Below are 23,308 nucleotides of genomic sequence, written 5' to 3' on the forward strand. Positions count from 1 at the left end.
TTTTGAGTCACGTCTCAGCGCGGGCAGGAGGGAGGTTGTTGCTGTAGAATTAGGGGAAAAAGGCACGGATGGTGGTAGCAAGCCATGAGGAGAACAGATGTAAAATTCTGCAACGCTGCATCAAAACAACAACTTTGGGCAGTCTCTTCCGGCTTAATTGTGGTTATTGTTTTCTCTCAGAGGTCCGTATCCTCCAAAATATATCCCACTAACTAACTGCTTGAACTTGTTATCAAAGCAATTAGTGAGCCAAGAGCGTCCTGCTTTAATTTCCCTTAATCAAGGAGTATTCTGTGATAAATCATCCAGCTGGGCGCTTCGGCGTTGCTGCGGCGCGCTCCAACAAGAACCGGCAGACAAAAGGAGGGAACATTGTCCACGTGAGCGTACACGTCCACAATCTCATAGCCACAGAATCTTTCACACTGTGAAGCACTTAAAGCTAGAAGGCTTGTTAAGACACAAAAGCTGTTACATTATGCCACTGCTATAGATTGTGTAATAGATTTCCAGCTCCTCCCCTCCACGATACGACAGAAAAGCTCTTAGATGTGGCGTAGCTGTACGGCCGGGGTTACAACATGGAGACAAGCTAATGTATTGCCTTGATATTTCCCCTGACCAGAGTGGTCCTCAAGTGGTCCAGCCTGAAAGAAAAAGCACCCACCCAGAGCCCCGAAACACGATATTTTTGAGGTGATAAATAATAGTCATTAATTCAAAAGGTGAATTCCAGTAAGCTCATGCCATTCATCACTCGATTTTTTTCCATTTCCAGAAAATCCGTTCCCGTTAACCTTTTAGACCCTATTCTTGGGTGGTGATGGATGGGCTGCTTAATAGCAGCTCCCAGCACTCTGTAATGAGACAGAAATGAACATAGGATAAAGAGCAATGACTAAAGAGGTATATTACCTTAAGAAGGCACTAAAACTATTTTTGGTGGAAGAACCCCATAGTCTGCAAAGTCAGCTGCATATTCTAAAGCTGCAGCACACAGTTGGTTGAGGAATCACAGAATAAAAAATAAAAAAAGAAGAGCATGGGTGGGGTTACATCCTAGGTGCAATAATGGAGCGTGGGTCATTCTCACCATTAAGCTACAGTGATTTAGTGTCTCTCAATGTGAAAAGACAGTTCTCATCTATCCGGCTTGAGGTCTTCAGTCTTCAGACTCATAAAACAAAAGTGACATCTACAGTTCATCAGTCACAGCCTCGGCGCACCAGACAAGGAATACAAAAAAACTTCATTCACCTTAATTGCTGTAGATCCCAAATAATTATTCAGCCTGTACATATATTCAAAAAAATATATATTGGAATAATTTTACTGGGTAGCAAAGGTGGTGAGCGTAGCGGGGCATTGCTGTCACCACCGATGCCTTATTGGTACCGTTCCAGATAAGATTCACAAAGCATGGCCTTTGGCTTCACACAGTATGAGCCGCCCAGACTGCTTTAAGTGCTACTTTGTTCGCACTCCTCTGTGCAGAGGTTTGACATTATGTAGTTTATTGTTTTACCCCTTTGACATTAACATGTAACAGCTAGCAGGGGTGAATTAGTATTCAGAGTACAAGGGCAAAGACAGAGTTCAATCAGAGAAAAACATATAGAACAATTTTTGATAGAAGTCAACGTAGATTTCGGCCGTCGGAACTATCCAGGCAACCAAAAACGACGTGGCAACTCATCGTCGGGTTGGATTCAGTTTGCTTCTGAGGTGCATCGCATTTGTTAAAATAATCTGGGGTGCCACGGCTGCTCATCTCTCTAACTTGCAGACTGATCTCATGAAGTGGCGTATGTATGACGCGCCAGCTCGTATGCCATTATGGCGTGTTATCACTACGCACAATCGCCTTTTCACGTGTTTATCAACGCAGAACCCTAACCCTAACCCTAAAGGGCGTCTACATACACGCGGATGTGATGGGTCGTTTCGCTAGAGGGTACTGACAAACACGCGGATGTGATGGGTCGTTTCGCTAGAGGGCGCTGACAAACACGCGGATGTGATGGGTCGTTTCGCTAGAGGGCGCTGACAAACACGCGGATGTGATGGGTCGTTTCGCTAGAGGGCGCTGACAAACACGCGGATGTGATGGGTCGTTTCGCTAGAGGGCGCTGACAAACACGCGGATGTGATGGGTCGTTTCGCTAGAGGGCGCTGACAAACACGCGGATGTGATGGGTCGTTTCGCTAGAGGGCGCTGACAAACACACGGATGTGATGGGTCGTTTCGCTAGAGGGCGCTGACTAACACGCGGATGTCATGGGTCGTTTCGCTAGAGGGCGCTGACAAACACGCGGATGTGATGGGTCGTTTCGCTAGAGGGCGCTGACAAACACGCGGATGTGATGGGGCGTTTCGCTAGAGGGCGCTGACAAACACGCAGATGTGATGGGTCGTTTCGCTCAGAACGTACACATACACGCGGATAGCTGGAATTGCGTACAGATAACACGCCACAGGCAGTGGCGTGTATATTTACGAAAAGTCATGATGCCACGTTATAACTTGCGAGCTGCTGCCATGGACTAAGTGCGACGCCTGGAATGCAGAGTGTGAAACGGTTGTCAACAGAAATCCAAATCATCCAGATCAGAGATCATGCTCAATTGGCCCTCCACACACACAAGGAGATATGAAATCAAAACAATTATTTATTTTTTCACCTCAGCAAAGGAGCATACAGCAAGAATGTACTGGTGCATGTGTCGCCCTCGAGTCTGCACTGTAAGTAGTTTGACTCCTTAAACAGTTGTCATGAAAATGACTTTCATAGCTCTCATTGAGAAGTAAAATTGATGAGTAAGGATCACACAATGGTTCACATACAGTAGATTCCTATGTGTGCCATTTGAAAGAATATTTCAGGCCGCATTTAAAAACACAATAAAAAAAAAGAGCGCCTCTGCCGGGGTGAACCAGGGGGAATTACAGTTCTCCTTGCAGATGGGTAAAGCTGTACAGTTTCAAGGACAGACCGGCAGCACAGTCTGTCTTTGTTCCTTTTTCTGCCAAGAAACTCAAGCCTTTATGTCCATCTATAAATGTCTATCCAAATTAGCCTCATCTGTCCTCAGACCATTCAAACCGCAGGCTTGTACATGGGCATTTTGTAAAGGTATACCATTTGCTCTTTCCATGAGACACCGATTTACTGTAGCTGGAAACTGATTTTTTTTTTCTCCCTTATGTTTGCTTTTTTTCAGCAACAAAACTGTTACATAAAGTGTGCCTGAAAACCAAGACAGAATATGAAGAGAGAAACACTGTTATTATACAATCAATTGTATGAGTTTTTGGGACACCAAGGGTCTGTTCATGAGGGAGTCAAAGGTGGGATAGTACCATTTCTATGACAAATTAGAAATGTGTTAAAAATTAACAGCATTAACAGCATCTTTGATTGTATATGACCAAGTTAAACAACCCTTGGTGTTCCCCCATATTGTCCATATGTAAATATCTACAAACGTATAATGTGTATTCTGAAATCTGAGGTGGAGTAAAAAAGAAAAAAAAAGACATAAGAAATGGGAAAATGTGTATTATTCATCAAGACAACACCTATTTTGTAAAACAGACTTGGAAAAGAAGTTTTGATGGGCAAAAGTGAGCGTGGATTTTTTTTCTTTATGTTACTTTTTCTACTCTGAATTATGCTGATGCTTCCGGATACAAGATCACTTAAGTTTCCATGAAAACACGCCATTAAGGACTAATGAAAAATGTGAAATTCATTACTGCGAAAAGCACAGCATTTCTTGGCACCTGAATGGTGGGTGAATCATGTGAGGTGAATTTTAATCGAACCCTTAAGGATGCTGCCGGGCAAATTCTGCCCATTTTCAACGTTTTAAAACCGTACAGCAATAACCAATAAACGATAGGAAACTTTACAGGTGAGCCTGGACAGAGCAGAACTCCAGGTAATCTCTCCATAAGAACATTATTAAAAAAAAAAAAAAAAACAGTACAGTATTTCCCTGGGACCAGGTGAGAGAGAAAAGAAGATGCCGGTGCGTAATGGTTTTGTTATGCTCAGTGAGTTCAAGGGCATTACTCACAGGTTCATTCCTGCTTTCCATTTCATTACAAGTCAGTCAAAGCTTCTATCTCGTATGCACTACTAATTGCCTTCTCCCACCTCCCGCGGTGGACAAGAAAAGGGAAGCAATTTTATGCAGCACATAGCAATCAATAGCAATTAGGTGCATCCCTGACTAATCCCTTTGAAAACGGCATATTGGGAGATGGCCAGTAGGAGACCTTTTTAAGCACATGTACCTTGCCTAGTGCTGGAGTGTGTGTGTATATATATATATATACACATATACACACACACAAGCTTAGTTACACAAAAGTTGGACACTGCAAGTACTGTGACAGAGCAATTAATTGCTTTGTTTTTCCTTTTCTACACTTTATATTGAGTCTCCATTGATCTTTTTTGGGGGACCCGCTCCCTCCAGTAGCATCAGACAGGCATTCTCAATTAGATAATTATGTTTTCCTGGCAGACCCATGCAGACTATGGAATGCATTTCCACTCCAAAACCACACATTAGATATTCAGACAGAAATTGATTGGAGTGAGACACACGGCACAAACCAAACACCGAATTAACTAGAGATTATGCACGGCGGACAAAATTGCATGAATGTGTCATTCAAGAATCGCACTGGTGAAGGGCCTGCAGTGGTTGTATTGGGAGTGTCGTGGAGCAATTCACCAGTATCACTTTCCCACCTTCACCCATGACCAACAGCTTTGGGTAATGGCCATTAGAACCAGATCAAGGATACAAGTGACTGACATGAGTTCCCTTCAGTGTGGCTGGGCTCACCTTTAGAAAAGAAGTGAGAGGTCTGGAGATCTGGATGGAGCTCAGGGTAACGGTGCTGCTCTTTCGGGTTCAAAGGAGTCCGTTAAGGTGGTTTTGGGGCATGTGTGGAGGTTTTCCAGGAATGTCCAACTGGGAGGAAAACCTGGGGCTGACCCAGAAGACCCAGTATAAATACTGGTTTAAACTGTGCAGTAGTGTTAGATATATATATACATTGTTACCAATACATTTCCAAGACTTTTCTACGCCGTTGAAGCAATTTTCATTCTCTGAAACGCGTCCATGCGGGGGAAAAAGGAAAGCACCAAAAGAGTCGCAAAAGAAAGAAACGCAAAAGTACCTTTTAACTAATATCGATTTTCTCAATCGAGCTAAACCGAACCACATACACTCAATTACACAAGTAATTGTGAAGCAAATTTCCATTGTCTCCAGGACGGGAAATGTTCTATTTAGAAACCCTGGGCACATGTCGGAGACATTATCACACACTTTGCTCCAAATATAAAAAGAAAGAAACAACAAACCATGTAAATCAAGTTTAGCTTTTAAGAGCACATGATAGTAGTATTAGTGTTATGATACAATTTATGTGATTCTTGTTAAATCATCAACAGCATATTAAAAAAACATGATGACCATGCTCAAGGCAAAGTAACATCTCAGTGCAAAATTATCATTGAATATGACAAATTTAGACCGACGTTTGCGAGTCGGACACAGGGAGGAGGCGGAAGGCTGCGATGCAGTCGATGAGCCAGGTGGAGGGAGCAGACCACACCTTGCCTCGCCTCACAACTGCCGGCTTGTGAGGGCCCCGGGGGTCAAAGAGGATGTACTGGGTGCAGAGGGCCTGGTCAGACCCTGGCAGCGCATGGTAGGCAGCAGCACTCAGGGTTTGTGTCACATCGCTTTCGGGCTTCGGCTGCCGGGTCAGGAGTTGACCTCCTCCTTCCCGAAGCAGTTTGGTGAGCTCATCTTTGGAAGGTGCCTTAAAGGAGCCAAGGAGGAAGAAGAAACAGCCATCGAAGAGTGGTGGGAGCTACGAAAGATCAAGGATAAGAAAAAAACAAATTAAAGCACGAGTGGGAACTTCTAATAAAATCAAAAGACTATATTATTAAAGCAGCAGAAAAAGTCAGTCCTTGTGAAAACAGTTGCAAAAAGGATTACAGGCTCCCAATTTTGTTCATGATTAAGTTAAACGCTGAATCACGCCTTTGCCAATACATCCAGGCTCTGGCGTTATGGAGCATCTGTGTGGATGCTTTGCAACAGAGCCAGGAGACATTTTTATCAGCACCGATTAGGATTGCTGTTTAAAGTAGCAGTGAATTAGGCCACCGGAGACCGGTCTATTCACAGCATCACTGAACTCCAACTGTTCTGGGGTGTAAACTGGCTCCCTCAAGAGTTTCTAGGAAGAACATTCTTTGACTACACTTTGGTTGCATTTCACTTTCACTTGCAAACGCTTCTCCTTCATTTATAATCATGATTGATGATTGTGTTTTTCTGCCTGTCGTTCTGCATGTGTGCATCCATCTCAAATGTATTGGATACACAATCAAACACGTGTGGCATGTTATCAATTCTTTTCATATTTCTACAACATATGGCTGAATTATGATGAATTATGAGTAATAACAGAGTATGAGGGACATACGTTTTTTCCCTCTCCATTAGTGTCAAAAAACCCAAATTATGTCGAGTTTCAAAACTCAAAAACTCGAAGGGAGGACTTTTAATGGCACTCTATGCTTCTGAATAATAACCATCTGTTATTGTACAGAAAAGCAAATCTCCTCCAAGGTCAGAGGATTTATACAATCCATACTCATCTACTTCATGTGTTGTTTGTTTGCTTCTCATTTACCAAGCTGCATTTGTTGATGCGACTGCGCTGGGGGCCTTCTCCTGCTTCATGCTCAGTTTCGGGCATCCAGTCGCCTGCCCGCAGACATGCCCTCACCCCTGGCATCAAAGAGAGAGAAAGAAATGAAAGCTACAGCTAATTATGTTGACTTGAAGGAGTGCGACAAGGCCAATCGCGAAACGAGGATGACAAAGCGTGTCTCTCGTAACATAAGTTGGAAGATTTCGAGTATTGGCAAAGCAGCAGTTGTTGACAGAGAAAGATGCCCGCAGCCTGATGGAGTTAATGATGCAACCCTTGTTTTAAGTATCTCAAGCTTAAGCAGAATGTGAGCATCTCTTTCTCTCCGTCTCTTGTGGTTTTACAGAATCAAATTAGGACTGTGACACTCGGCATCCTGGTATTTTATAGATGGAAAAGAATACTTGGTTCTAAATTCCAACAAAAAGCATCCTGAAAGACAGAAAACTTCTATTGTAAAAAAATAAAAAAAATAAAAACTAGAAGAAGAAAAAAGGCAGATATGGAGTGGAAAGTCACATTTTAATGACCCATCGCTGTCACAGATAAAAGAAATTGGTTTTGAACACGACAAAGATCACAGTGCTGCTGTTCCCTACAAGTGTTCCATTACTGAATATCTTATGTTTGGGGTTCATGAAAAATAATACAATTTAAAAGTTGCACATCAAAACACACTGGGGCTAGATTTAGTTGAAAATGCTGCAGTTTGCTATGAAAAAAAAGGATATAAAGGATGAATGTGAAATAGATCCAGGCATAAGGCATGGCCTGAATAACTATTTTGATCATGAACGTGCAGAGACTTCTCCAACTTCCAACTGAATCTGTAAAGGATCTGCATTTACACACACACACACACACACACACACACACACACACACACACACACACACACACACACACACACACACACACACACACACACACACACACACACACACACACACACACACACACACACACACACACACACACACACACACACACACACACACACACACACACACGGGTGTAATTACTTTTCGTCATCCGCCTTAATTACAACTTTCATTTACAGGGACCCTGCCTGCGACAGGCAGAGAAGAGGGGGAGATACTGGGGTTAATCGCTCCGGACGATGGCGCTTAGTGCTCAAGAGCCATTACCATATTTGGTAATTACTTTCACAAGGGCTGAATGCAGGACATCTCCAACCCTTTCTGACTGAGTGAAGAGCCAGATGAACCCACTTCCTTGATTAACCATGAGATCAACTGGAGCAATGTCTCATTATGTTTGACTCGTATGAAATTCTCAAGGCCCACGGCGACACTTCAGGATAGAGACAGGGTACAATAGCTCATTCTTTGTCAATAGTACCCTAAAGACCAGTCACTGTAGAGAGGTGTGTACAGGTGGGCCGGCAGCGAAACACCGGCCCACAGTAATGACCCTAGTATAATCCCAAGTAGCAATGCCTTCAGGCTGTGTATCTAATGGGGCAGGTGCAGGAGCGAAGCCTCTCATTGGCAGCCAAAAGGAAGCAGCTCCTCCCTGGGCTAGCAATGGGAGTCACAGTGGCAAAAACCAAGGGAAATTAGGCATCACACATTGGAAAATAAAAAGGGACAGTTCAACATTTTGGGATATTCCCTTTTTTGCTTTCTTTGGTCTTCAGTCTTTATGCTAAGCTAGGCTAAATATGTCCTGACATTGAGATTATTATCGAGCTCAAATAAGTAAGCATTTTCCAAAATGTTGAATTATTATGTTGCCAAATACCAAATTCAGAACAAAGCTATGTTCTCTCAACATGGAGATGGCTGATTCGGCAGCTAGCAGTGAACAGTGCTAGCAACATGAACGGTGCAAACGACATGCTCGGATTACAACACACACAGAGGGAGTGGGACTTCATTCTCTGCTTAATATGCTATTACCCCACTATATCTTAAGAGAAAAATAGCTTTTTGGTGCAATAATGTTTCAAATCATTTTGTCATCACTTATTACTTAAATGTGTTACATTCCAAATTAAAACATTGTTTGATCCACAATGAAAGCTTAGTTAAGACTTTTAGGGAAGGGTAAAGTGTTGCAATGAAACGTAAGACCAATAAAGTGGTACGCTCGGACTCGGTCTAGTTGACAGCGATGGCACACAAAAGTAGGTGACAGGGAGAACTCCGCTGCACACAAACGCAAAACAAGGACAGAGACAGATAAGATGAAACAGTGATTGTCATGAGGGAGACAAGCTGTGTCGAGCACTCAGCCTGCGTGGAGGAAAGAAGGAGGGGAGGGGATGAAAATGGTCCAAACACACAAAACAATCTCATATAGTGACACAACCACACACCTAAATACACACATTCAAACTCGAAATGGCTTACTGGCAGAGACAGAGACAAGTGTGCATGCCTTTTCATTCCACACAGACACACACACTGATGGACACACCAGTCAAGGGCACACCAAGGTGCCGGAAAACTCTTTGACAGCAAGACTTTTCTCCCTTCCCCTAAAGCCGACTTCCTCTGAATATCTGCTTGTTGATTTCAAGGTTGCCAGGGAGTCTGGCTGGGAATAGCAACATGTTTGTTAAGTATTCATCATGGTATAAATCGCACGGGGAAGGAGTTACTCATCTTTTCATCGTTAGTAATACTGAAGCCTCGAGGAGCATCGATTGTGCACAGGTATGCACGCAGCAGAAGACACAAACAATTTACCTGAAAACTGCTCGATGCAAAATGTTCTTTTAATGTTTCCCAAGACATTCCATGTGTTGCAGAAAATAAAAAGTATTGCATTTCATTCTTATTCCAGACACAGAGCCTGATATTACCTGGGTTAGGTTGGTTGCAGAGAGAACGTACAAGATCAAATGTATACGTCTCAGACTAGTTTGGTACGTAGGAGGAATTAACGCTGGGGCCTCAAGAGGAACTTTATGTGGAGGCGGCAGCAAATAGATGTTAACCCAAATAATAAAAATATCCTCATGTTTCCAGTAAGGTTTGCATGCCAAACTCACAAACCGCATGCTATCCAGCCAAACTCCATCAAAAGTGTGTCTGACACAGGGATGGCAGGTGAAATCTTTGGGATTCAGAGAAGAGCACAAACTACATAAAATTACTCCAAACTGCTTGTGCTGCACAACCAATCTCTTCATGTGGTTCCAAGAGTCCAATACCAACCTCCTACATGTTTCTCTCCTACTGTATATTATGCCGAGAGTCACCTTACTGCGGCAAATATAACTTTGAATGCAGATGAGAATAGTCAGAGTGACTCTGTTAACGGAATACAAATGTGATTTGTACACAAAGACAACAATGTTAAAATGCAAAAATGCAAATGTGGGCAGGTTACTCAATCAGCTGGGTTGTCCAGTCTAATTACCTCTGCCAAGGTTGTGTTTTTGGTTTGGATTGTTAGTTTTGTTCGTTAGCAGGATTTTGGAAAAACTACTTGCCCGTTTTCCTGTAACTTAGTTGAAGGGTGTGAAGCAGAATTGTTTACTCATGGAAACTTTTTAAAGTTCCTCCAACAAGAAAAAAAAAAAAATCCTTTTTACGCTTTAGGCTGAGTAGTATTTGATCTCTGGTTATCGTCAGACAAACTCAGGGTAGCGTGTCTCCGTTTCCAGTCCACGACAACGATCTGTGCCAGTAGCTTCATATTTGACAGGCAGACATGGCAAGTCTTCTCAACTAACTAAAAGCAAATTAGAATATGTTCCGAAATGTCAAACTATCTCTTGAAGGCAATACGTAAGTAACCTTGTTAAGTAGTCTAGAGTGAGTGTGGAAAATATATAATTAACTAACAATTTCGCTCTTTTGTCGATGATAAACAAACAATTTCAAAACACTTAAAACCATTTGTGACTGTGAAAAAGCTTGGAGAGATGATGATCTCACTGACTCATCTCATCCTGGGCTACAGTGATGGCATAAATGTTAAAGCCATCTCCACTGATATATTAATGACTGTCACAAATAGAAAGTGCTGAATGCAATACATATCCAAACGTTTTTGTTATTCATTGTCATGGTAAACTAATCTCCTTATCAGAAGGGAGATAACGGGATGGATATTTGAGTGTTAGTAAAAATGATTTGGCTGAACAATATGTGGATTTACACTACATTTAGTACATAGATGTTCTTTACTTTTTGGATAAGAAGATGGCAGCGATAGCTTATGAAAGCCATCACCGGCTACTGTTACCTGCTTTCTGTGTGGTCATAAACACTTGACTTGAAGTTCAGTACAGTCTATAATAACAAAATCTAAAATGCAATTCAAGGGGAACTTTTCCATTACAATTTAAAACGGTAACACAGACATTAACATCAAGGAAAATTGGGTTTAAATCACAACAGCAACAAAAAATTGCCTCCACAGAGAACTACTCCAGTGGACGGCTCAGCACATACTCACAGCTGAATTTGACAACCCAGCAGCCAGAGAGAAGACCAAGGAGGGTGGAGTTGGTGGTGGGCATGTGTTCTTCTGGCACCACGACATGGCTCACTGGAGGGAGACACAAACACACATATCAGCCATATTGAAAAGGTACAAGTAAGTACTGCTACACAAACGCAAACAGATGCTGTGCTGCTAGTATGTCTGAGTGACTCAAGACTGTCAGGCAGAATGTGTATGCATGATATTGGTGGGAATGTAGATAGCTAGATAGATTGAGAGCTACAAAAGAATACAATTATAATATGGTTGAATGCCTTTTTTCCACAATTTGGAGAATGTATTTTGGATATTGCCTTGATGTCTCTAACTTGGTCCCTGACATGTCTGGAGTTAGACGACATCCCTGGTGCTACTACAGGAGCTAAGGGCTGCACAAGACGCTGTCTGGAGAGGCAACACCAAAAGCACATGGCCTGGTTTCATTGAAGGTTAAAAGGAACCCCAACTTCCTGGTGACACAACCATGCTGAGATTTCATGGCAAGAAGTGGTAAAATGTATGATTTATTTGATTTAGTTTGTAAATCAAATACATCTTCTGATGTACTTGAACATTTGAATCTTAACTTTCAATGAGACACGCCCCTCGCTGAGGCCCAGCTCATGTGGTGAATAGAGTTCTTGCAGTACATAGTGTGCTCATCTTAGTTTATTGTGTTAGCGTGATAATATTTTTACAGCTGAGGATGATGGGAATGTAGTTTTAAAGTTACTTCAGAACACAATTTTGCCTTGATGATAGAAAAGACAGCCAAGATATTTTCATCCTTAGGGGCACATGAACATCTCTTTCAATATCACTAGATTAAAAGTAGACAGTGTTGATATGGCCAATTATATGGTGTTTAACAGTTGTGTTCCAAATGTTAAACATGATAAGAAAAACAATATTGTGTTCATTCATCATTCATTTTGACATCAGTTTTGTAACAGGATAACACATCAATTCTACTTCATCCAACCAAACTCCAGAAGGAGGACTAATATTCATTTTTAATATATCCCAAAAATAGTGCATTTCTGACTTATTTGCTTAGCTTTGCTTTTTTGTGAACAGGTAAGCTTAGAGCAAGTCTGACAGACTGCTCATGGAGAAACAACAAAGGACCATGCTCACGGTTATTTCATAAAACGCTTTCGACGATAATTATAGGTTAATTAAAACTTAAATAGAAGCTTATTGCCTTTTCATTCAACAAGTGACAAGTACAAAATGAGCATAATTATATCCGCAGGGGAAAAACTTCTTATATTGCTCATTGACCGTGGAATTGTAGCTCGAGTTAAAAATGTATAAAAACATCTCTGACAGCACCAACTTTCACCCCTCCGGTGAGAGGAAGGGGAGTAGTGGAAAAAAAAAAAACACTTCTGTTTTTCATTAGTGCTTATTCATCACGCTGACAGTACCTCCAAACATTTTATGAGGAATGATTTCAATTACTTTTCCTCTCCGGTGTTCTCCCAGCCATTACTATGCAACAGTGAAGGAGCAGCTGTATCCCAATGATGTATACAGCTTTAAAAGCACTTGTTAGTTACTGTTGAACCTTCATGAGTGATAATGCTCAAGCACCTACTTGTGGCTTTTACAATACAAAAGGGGTCTGTGTAATGTAGTAAAGCCTGTGGAGCTAGTAATAGAATCCCATGTCTGTAGTGGTGAAAGGCCTGTATATCGATGACCAGGGCAAGATACTGCCTCATGACTCGAGCCTTTGGGTGCTTGAGCCTCCGAATGATGGTTGATGACTTGTTTTGAGTTTTGGCAGTGAACAAACTGATGAGGCAACCTCCCAATGTACCAGCTGCTGTTGACTTGCAGTTTTGCCGAGTCCCCAGATGTCTCAAACAACAACATTAATAAGCAATCATATGCAACCAGTATACTAAAAGGCCTCGTCTGGAACATTAGGGAAGTGTAAGCCCCCCCAGAGGAAGTGTTTCTGCAGCACACAAACGCTACCTGAGCCAGAAAAGGTTTCAGCCGTCCTCCCTCCCAGTAGTTTTCCCAGTTTGGCTACTAGAAGCTGCTCCGACTGCGACAGCTTGCTGGCCAGAATCACCACCATTTCATCCCTCCGCACAGAGTCGGTCACCTAATAAAGGACACAAGAACATGGCTTAGAAATGTCTAGGCCTAAAATGCAGGAATATTAGTACTCTCACGGTAACAATTTCAAGGGAAATGACAAAAAAAAGAACATCTCCATGTAGACGTACTTTGGAGAGACTGGCTGAGGGGCTAAGAGATGTATTAGCATATTGGGTTCCTTCTGAGGCTTCCTGGAAAATCTTCAGCATCTCCAGACCCACTGCGTAATCAGCAGCCCGCTTTCCATACAGATTACTGTGAAGAAAATTCAAAAGATAGTGTGTCAGTGTCTCACGGGATGCATACACTTGTGCATTTATGCATTTGCGGAAACGCAGGCCATCTGGTGACCAAAGGGACAGTCAGACATGTTAAAACTGACAAGCAATACATGACGGCAGAAAAAAACTCAATAATTTACTAATTATGTTTAACTTGACACGAGCTAAAAGCAGGTCAAAATGCACAGCAGCGTATTGTTGCGCAGTTGCACATATCTGGGATGTTAATTAGTCATGACAGGACTGAGATGAGCAAAGATAGTTTTCCTCTGCCAATGTGAAAAAGCTTTCAGACACCAACGTTGATGTTATATGTCCAAAGGAAAGTCATCTCCAACAAGATAATCATTCCATCATATCTATTCATTATTTGAATAAATCGGAGCACATTTGGGTTGGGTTTTCTTTCTTATCACTGGCTGTCAAGCAAGGAGGAAAAAGGAGAAGAAAATCTAGATTTGCCAGACCAGAGCTCCGAGAAAAACAATTTGGCAATGTCACACCCTGCTTGTTCTGTGAAACTGTGCACTGATGTGTGTCATTCACTTGTTGAAGCATAATTGTTTGATATGAGGGTGAGCAGAAATCTGTGTTCTACTTCATTCCTAGGTCTTGTCCATATACAACACGCTAGACTCGCTGCAAGCAAAAGCTGCACACGTACAAAGTATGTGTAATTGAGGCTTAGCCTCATCAGGAAGCAGCATTATGAACAGAGATTCAAAGAGATGACCACCACCTTGTTACCATAGGTGTATCGAAGAAACACTTTTAAAGTATGTTTCTTTAAGTTTGCGGGAGCTGCGTGAAACAAGACCGAGGTCACCTTGAGGAAAGAGGGAGAGGAGAAATGAAAGAGAGAAAACACACAGGAGGAGAGGAGACGGAGAGAAGAACCAAGCCCAGCAGGTCGTCTCTAAAAGATTAGGCGTCAGCAAAGATAACACCTGGGGGACAATTAATAGGTCCACTGGTCCATAAAATATTTCATTTGGATTCATACCCCCCCCCACACACACACACACACACACACACACAAATACAAACACAAACATAAAATGTCCCCGACACTTATGCATATGCACACACACGCAAGCTGCTTCATGCAGCTGCACGTGAGAAGAATATCTGAAGAAAAATCATAAAGCGTGGAAAATTGTGCAGGATGTAAAGTAACAAACACTCTCCCACAAGCCTCTCCATTAAAAGTACACAAGTGGGAGGAAGGCGGTGGAGTTTCTAGAGGATACCCACTGTAACCAGGAGGAGGAGATTCACATATTCATTTCAAGCTGAACACAAGTACAGAGTTCAAGTCAACATAAACATAACACCATCATGTTATCAGTTGGCTACTGATGTTATTTTTTGCCCAAGTAAATCCCCTGTTTCTGTAGCCTTTAAACACATTTCTTTGACTTAATGTGCATGCATTATGAAACATCATGTCTCAAATGTACTTGTCCTCAAATAGTACCATATGCTAAGATTGTATGAGGTCAGTCTAAAACTCGAGCCGAGCTCATGCATACCCAACAGCGAACAGAGCTTTTGAACTATGTCAGCTCCTCAGCAGTAGATATATGTCTTCAAGGAGTCATAGGTTTAATGATGGAAACAAGTGGGAAGCAAATTATGAAGCAGATGGTAAGGCCTGTATGCATTTTTAATCAAAAGGTTCATTAGTTACATTTCCCTTTTAAACAATCCACTCTCAATTTGTCCTGATTGGTTGGATCAGCTGGCTGTTACATCTTATAGTTGATGATGCAGCACATGACTCGACCATTTAACCCTGTAGAAGTACTGTAATTGTTATGCAGATTGCCTTTTTGATGCATACATATCTATGTCTGGATAAAAATGTCTCATCTATGTATTTTTAAAAGGCTGTTACACATACCATATTCACTACTGTATGTATTAATATAAATGCTTTGGTTAACTGGGAAATGTAGTTGCCATTCATTGCTAACATTCGTAGACTGACATTGCTTGTTTGTCGTTTCACCCTGTGATGTGCAGCGTGATCGGTCCAGTATATTGAATAAACCTGTCAGTACGAGGCACAAAGGTGATGTTAATTAATGTCTGTATGGATTCAGTGCTTCAGGCTTTGGATAGTCATTAAGTGTGAGCCAATTCAACACTCCCCCCTCTCATCATCAATTTTCATACTGTGCTGTATTTACAAGACAATCTACAAACCCTTAGTATGATAAGGAATGCTAATATCACTTCATTTAGTAAGCCGTATAGTACATAAAAAACAGGATGGTCCTTTAAGTTTGTGAACAGAACATATGCTACCAGTTAACACAGCTGTCCAAATGTGCTGTGCTGGTAGATATGCTTACTGCACTTATATTCAGGAGCCCTGCTGTGCATGCTGTGTAGCTTTTCAGAAAATGCTTAAACCTGTTGTTTTTGAGATGACAGAGAATCGTCGGCTGTATAAAACACATTGGTATTCACTTAAGAATTTGCCTGTTGTAAGACTCTGATTTCTCTAATAACCAAATACTTGATAAAACGTGGATTCACAGTGAACGATCTAGAGAACAGACCCCGAACAATGAATAAAAGCAGTCCAATAATTCAAACCTAGTGTGCATACACAAACATACACAGAGTAACAATGAAAACCTGTATTTCTAAATCCCAGAGATGCCTGCCAACGCATTAGGGATTGGACTGACAGATGTCGTGGTTTCCACCTTGTGTGACCATATGCATGTGTGCATGCGTGTGTGTGCGTGAGGTTGGATGCAAGGACTGCATTCATCTTGCAGCCTCAACAGACAGTCCCAATCGCTGCCTCTTTTTGTTTGCCATGCAGTAAAGAAGAGAAAATGCAAGAACCAGCAATCGGGAGCCATCAAAGCAATGACACGAGCACGATCACATGAAGAAGGCAGATGACCGAGGATGATTGGTCTAAATAAAGAGCTCTAACTGACCAACATAACGACCCTGATGAACTACTCTTTACAACACACTTATTAACCAGCATCCTCTCGCTCATTATCGATATTATAGCTAACAACCCAGTCTCCGCAGGCCAGAAACGCTGATGCGGCTGCACCTAATTGACCAGCAACAACTAATGAGCATCAGTCTATTTTCTTATGTCCATTCACATACGACTGCACCAGCACACACCTGTCCTTGATAAGAAAAAGGCTGGTACACTGACTGGGAAACGATTGATTGAAGTAGTGGAAAATAAACACTGGTCCGGAATAATACAAGAGCCTTCGTCATGTGATGCAATGAAATACAATCGCCGTGCAATAAATTCTAACTTGCCTAAAATGTTCCGTTTTTGTTGAGATTTGTGTTTGAATTGTCCAACTCAATGAAAGGTGTTTGGAATATTTTGTCAAGCTCATTAATTTACACACACACATTTTGTGTACACACCAATAACCTCTTAAACCAACAAACTGCAAATTTGATCATTAAATTATTCATTCCTAAAATGTCATTTTAAATTAGATTACAAAACACTTCTTAAAACGTATTTTGTACACTAGATGTCAGAAATATACCTTATAGTGAAGATATGTAGCAATGTTATATAAGAATTCTATTCTGTAACTGTATTCACGTGACTGGGACAAGAATGCCAAGAACCAGATTAAAAGGTTTCGTTTCTGTTTTGAACATATGCATCCAAAAATCTTCTTTTCAGCTCTGAAACTGAGCTGAAAAGAGTATTTGAAGATGTTCACAAAAGACGAGATCTGTGAAATTTGTTAAACATGTAGCTTTTATAAAAGTGACTGTCTGCAGTACTGTACACAGTATATAAGCGTTACAAGAAGAATAAATGCCTACAGTGTTAGGGACAGCATCTCACCGGCCAAAACAAAGAAACTCCAGGAATGAAAAGAAGATTTAAAGTGACTTACAGTACACTCTGCGAGGCTCCAAGCTGCAGCAGCAGTTTGACAATGGCGGGATGTCCATTCCTCACAGCATCGTGGAGCGGAGAGTCATTTTCATAGCCAGGTGTGTTCAACAGGGCTCCCCTCGACACCAACACCTCCACAACCGGCAGGTGACCCAGGTTACACGCTTCATGCTGGAACAAAGAGGAGTAATGATCAGACGTCATCTGCTCTTCTGTGATCTGGTTTCTCGGTTATCCTCAAAATAGAGCCTCATTCTCCATATGTATTGTAGATTCTCATCCATATTTAATCACCGTCATATTTATCTTTTTTCCAGCTGCTACCATTTTAGATAAGGGTAGGTGCTTCAAAGAGATAAAAATTAAATTTGAATCTTTGTATAGGAATATATACCAACTGAGATATTGCAGCGTAATCACACTGAATTTGGAAAAGTTCAATATTATTCTGACCTGCTTTTCTAAAATGAATTTGAATGAGGATTCAGCTTAGTAAAAGTGGGTGTTTTTAAGTTGTTTGCAACTTGAATCTGAAGTAAATTTGACAAAGTAAAGGGACAAGAGCTTTGCATTCAGGAATGAGGTTAAGATCCATTGGATCAACTGCATTTGCACTGGATAAATAAAGTGGGCAACTGAGAATTGTATTGTGTGTTTTAAATACCTTTTTTTTTTTTTTACCTTGTAAACCTATGATTGGCTGAGCAGAAAACCACATCAGGTAAGATGGTGCTGAAAGATGCATGAATACAAACGATACACATGGGGGAGGGTAAGATGATTGTAGCATGCCATATTCCCAGCCTTCACAGATATAAACAAATCTGTCAAATATGAAGGTGTCATGCTCTAAGCTTATTAGTAGCAATTTGAAAAATCAACTGTCAAAAAAAAAAAAAAAAATTCAAGTTTGAGTGGAGCATCTTGACAGCAAGTAGCCACATAAAGTGATGCAATATGATAGCGGCAAACATTCTCAAAAAGGATTTTGCGGTCTGTCAAGTGCAGGCAATTTGGGCTAAATTGTTAAAAAAACAAACAAAAAAAAAACATGTGCCTAGTACATATTTTGAAGGTAGCCATCATGCATAAAAAATATGCTTAAATACTGATCGTCACAGACACATTCTGGAAGCCATGATTTCTCGCATGATTTACTCATATTTACAAGCTAATCTAAAGTCAACATGAACTCTTTGTGGCCATGCTCCTCCACAGAACAGATTATTGAATTGCTGTTGGTTGCATTTCGGGATGGGTTTAATGCAGTGAGAAACGGCAACCTCACATAGCAGGTGTTAGGATGCAGAAAATTGTAATAAATACAGCTACTTAGAGTGGAAAACCAAGCGCTTACATGGCATATTAATAACAGCAACATAATGCACAGTGACTGAGTATTGATTTAATGGAGGAGACAATACAATAAATAGTAAATGGCAAGCTGTACATGAAGGCCAGGGGAGAGAGTGAACAAGCATTTGCATGGGAAATGTTTTGCCATCAGAGTCTGATAATCCACAAAGTAACTGAGTGTTTACAAAAATTACAATAGCTTAGTTTATTAACAAAGAAAAAAACACCACAAATCACCACAAAAGATATTGTTGATGAACCATTTTGTCACAGAGATTTCCAACAAAACAAATAAAGCTTTTAGCTGCATCACTTGCTGCGTGTGTCTTACCAGAGGTGTCCACCCAGCATTATCTTTCAGGTTAGGGTCAGCCCCCTGGTCCAGCAATTCCTTGACAACCTCTACATCTCCCTGCAGGACACAGAGAGAACAAACCTGAGGTCAGTATTCGAGACCTGTAAATGCAGCTCTTCAGCAGCTGATCCCAGTGTACTAAAACTCTGCTGTTTATCAATCACACTCCACAGTGGGCCATTGATTACCTTCCCTGGGATCCAGAGTGGGATTACAACTGTGTTTACAAGGATTACTGCAAGATGGTTTATTCTCAACAGACCGAAACACGGCTGTGTGATCGTCAGGCAGACCTTTCTTTATTTTAGCTTTTAATGCCGTCACTTAATGGCAGACATGTTTTACAATTTGCATTTGTAGAATGCAACAGAAATAAGTTGAATTATTCAGAAACCTCTCCACCTTTATAGCAGCTAGATGCAGCATGGTCTCTCCCTTGTGGTTCCTCTTCATAGCCACAGGGCTCCCTGGGGTGGGCCGTCCAACAGATGCAACAGGAGAGCGGGGAGATTTTCTACCAATAGTGGCGAGGAGGGAGGGGCTGTCTCCTTGCTCTTCTCTTGAGTTTTTGATGCTCTTATCATACCTGGGGCTAGCCGAAGAAGGAGGGTTAAGGATAGCTGGAGACATCTGTGATTTTCTCTGCCTGCCTGGGGAAGCTCTGGGCCTTTTGGTTGGGGTCTCCAACGTCACAACCTTCTCCTCCACTCTGGATCTTTTTGATGAATGCTTTGGGGTAGATGCGTTGTGTTGTTTTTCAGGATTGTCAATTTCAGACAGTTGGTCAATCTGGCCTTCACTGCCTGACATTCTGTGACCAGGCTGGGTTTGGTCATTCAGTTCAGTGACGCTGCCTCCTAAGAAACTCTTCCCCATGGTGCTTCTCCCAGGGCTGAGTTCATTAATACTTCCTCCTTGTGGTACTTGAGGCTGAGAACCGTCAGATGTGACAATAGGACTTGGGAAGGAAACTCTTTTACTGGACCTCTTTGACTGCACAGGACAGGGCTGCTCCTTTCCCTTTAAATCATCTACCTCCTTGGTGATGCCCCATTGCTGGTTTATAGCCTCCAGCCTGTTCTTCATCATTTTCTGCTTGGTCTGTTTTTGTTTGGTCTGCTTGGTTCCATGCACTGACACTTTCGTGCTGGCCACGTTTTTCTTAGTTGACCTCCTCTTCCTGTTTTCATTTTTGCGTCTTTGAGATGAAGACGAGCCAGAGTCTTGGGAGGATGAGGTGAAATTGTAAACCGAGAGGTCCTGGCATTGAGCAGTAACGGTGCCTGGCTGCGCTGCAGCTGTCTCTCCAGAAGAAGTGCTCTCCGATGTGATGACCTCTGAAGGCTTCTCCACCATGCAGCGCACCTTGCGACTACGGGGGCTGAACCAGATCTTGAAGTTCTTCTTGTGTTTAAACACTGGGCTCCGAGGTTGTGTTTGAATCTCGGTTAGAGGGGAGGCATCTGCAATGAGGTGTGAAAAAAACATGTTCAATAAAACAATTCTGATTTTTTTCTATTTTTGCTGTCAAAAAGGCTCTTTGTTTTTAAATCACCATGAATCTGTTGAGACGTTGTTGAGATGAAGAGAATGACACTAACCCTTAAAAATAATGCACTCCAACTAATAATAGTGACATTTGATAGTAGAATAAAAGTCGACTTCTGGAACTGTTAGCTATTTTTATGTTAGTTTCAACAGTGTGCAGATGTTTTCACATTTTAAGTACCCTGTAGTTCTTTGTCAAAGCTGAGATCTACTCCCAAAACTAAAACACCACCATAGTTAATTGAACGACATAATTACTGTCATTACCGGGATGCTGGATGGGAGATAAAGATAATAAAGCACAGGAACAAGCCACTAATATTGTCGTTCAGAGATTAGATTGGCAGAGGAAATTGTTAAATGTTTCAGTCAACAATTGATAGAAGGGGGTATGGGCAAATGAGCGTGGGGAGAAAGATAATGAATAAGACACATGGATTTGAGAGGATAAACCTGCTAAGTGTGCTGTCAAGCTGCTATATTATGGCTACCATCTACCTGGTTGCTCTATGGGATTGAGAAGGGACTCCAGCCCACAGAAGAGCTGTATGACGCTGCTGAGCTGCCTGTTGATTTGGATGTCCTTCACCCACGCAGGACTCTGACACACCACACAGCCATCTCCTGCCTGGGGGCCGGCACAGGACCTGAGCAATAAACCATACCTTGGATTAGGGGTTCACTTCACAGTTCAGTAAAAAAGAAACATAATGAGCTTATTGATTTACCTTTAAGGCCATTCAGTCTTGAATGAAAGGAATAAATTGAGGCTATAGTTTATGCCTATAGGGACATTAATTACATTGACGCCTTGCAATGCTGCAAACCATTAATTGCCAAGAAAACATGCCATTGCCACTAATATTCAGTACTGTACAAGAAAAAGGCCCCATAACATACAATATTTCCAAACCAACGATAATTTACGACAAAATGAGCTGTAAAATTACTTTGTTTTCCATATCCCTCATCGGTGTTAAATGCCTTTGGAATTGTTAGCTGTCCCTCATATTAGTGCTTTTTAAATGAACATCATGCTGTATTGTGGACAACTTGAAACTAGCTCATGTTTACAATGTTTATGGAGGTAAAAATAACAAAAAAAATAAAGTAGGGTCAATTTCTTATAGATTTCCATGCAATCGGATTTCTTTTTGCGACCAGTCGCCCCCTGATGGCCAGTAGAGAGAATGCACGTTTGAGGCACTTCCTTGTTGCTTTCACTACAGAACTAGATTATGCCTCCTGTCTCATGGCTATGTTCCCTCTTGAATCATCTCAGCGGTAGCACATTAAACAGGATGGAGACGCAATTAACATAATTAGTTACACCTGTGTTTGACAAATACTAACGTTCACCATGAGACAGGTAATTTGTTAGTGAGCATGACGGCGTAAAATACATTTAGCTGAGGTTACAAATACAATACCTGCACAGCATATGCTCGCACATCCCTAGACACACAGGATCCGTCATTAAATGTGAGCTGGGGGGGGAAGAACATTTAAAAGTCAGGACAGTAAGAATAAGCAAGACGCCCTCCACTACACTGAGCATGCTCCAGACCCACAAGAAGAGTACCTGGACTACATCAACCCACCATTCCCAGACCACACAGTCACCAACAGTGTTTCGGGGCAGTAACCTTCCGGGTTGCAGTTACATCACCCACTGTGCCCTTGATGCAGCTGTTTACATCTACAAATCAGATTTAAACGTAGCTTCTGCAGAGCATGCCAGCTTGTGAATCGTCGGGCTGCTCCGGCTGCCGTAGTGTGTGTGAGAGGTGATGTGTGGCGTTTTTATGCTGCACCCAAACCTCGGTTTTATTCGTCTATGATGTATTTGTTATCGTGTTTACAATATCGCGTTGTTGCAGACAGGTTTTTAGGCTTTACGTCACGTTTCCGCGTAAAGTAAAGTAACTTTTAGTCATTTATTTTTGTTGAGCTAACACAATTTGGCAAGCTAACGCTAAACTCAAAAATAGCTGATTAGCCTGTTATAGCTTTCGTCTAGCAGTCAAAGCGAACTGTTTACAGTTTGATAAACAGAAATTGTAACGTTAGGTTGAACGGCACTGGTTGTTACTTTTATTTTCGGACTAAAGTCACGAAACAAAGGACTTAACGTCACCTACTGAACATTACGTTTACTCTCTTTCAGTAACGTTTACGTAAACTTACCATTTGGAGCAAAGCAGCAATCGTCGGAAGTTTCTAACCGCTTCCTTGGTGTTCTTCCAATCATTTATCTGTGCGAGATCATCCATTATTAGAAGAAACTGGAGCTGTTTCCGGGCTCATCTGTTTTCACTTGTTATGAATCAAGACTGCAAAACAAGCCGCATTTACTTCCTGGCTATTTGCATCTCCCGCCAAAGATTGACGCAACCAACGCACCGCTGTGATGACGTAGTTGTTGACGCACCCCTCCGTCATGATGGGAGGAATTTTAAGGCTTCTGATGTTTTTCATCCTTTGTTAATTTAAAGTGTATGATTGAGTGTATGTACATT

The 23,308-nt window shown here is 41.6% G+C and overlaps 1 protein-coding gene across 1 annotated transcript; it reads right to left on the reverse strand.

The window, feature by feature from the left end:
- Positions 1-3,018: 3,018 nt before the first annotated feature.
- Positions 3,019-23,118, reverse strand: bard1 (BRCA1 associated RING domain 1). Its single transcript, XM_084023270.1, has 11 exons — positions 22,977-23,118; positions 22,220-22,276; positions 21,288-21,436; positions 19,644-20,704; positions 19,218-19,298; positions 17,529-17,701; positions 13,462-13,588; positions 13,205-13,337; positions 11,192-11,284; positions 6,737-6,834; positions 3,019-5,902 (listed from the first exon to the last, which is right to left on the reverse strand). Exons 1-11 carry the CDS (start codon positions 23,060-23,062, stop codon positions 5,555-5,557), a joined length of 2,406 nt encoding a protein of 801 aa, XP_083879396.1. The 5' UTR covers positions 23,063-23,118; the 3' UTR covers positions 3,019-5,554.
- Between the last annotated feature and the right edge of the window lie 190 nt (positions 23,119-23,308).

Source organism: Eutrigla gurnardus, assembly GCF_963514095.1.
Source record: "Eutrigla gurnardus genome assembly, chromosome: 12".
Classification (NCBI taxonomy): domain Eukaryota; kingdom Metazoa; phylum Chordata; class Actinopteri; order Perciformes; family Triglidae; genus Eutrigla; species Eutrigla gurnardus.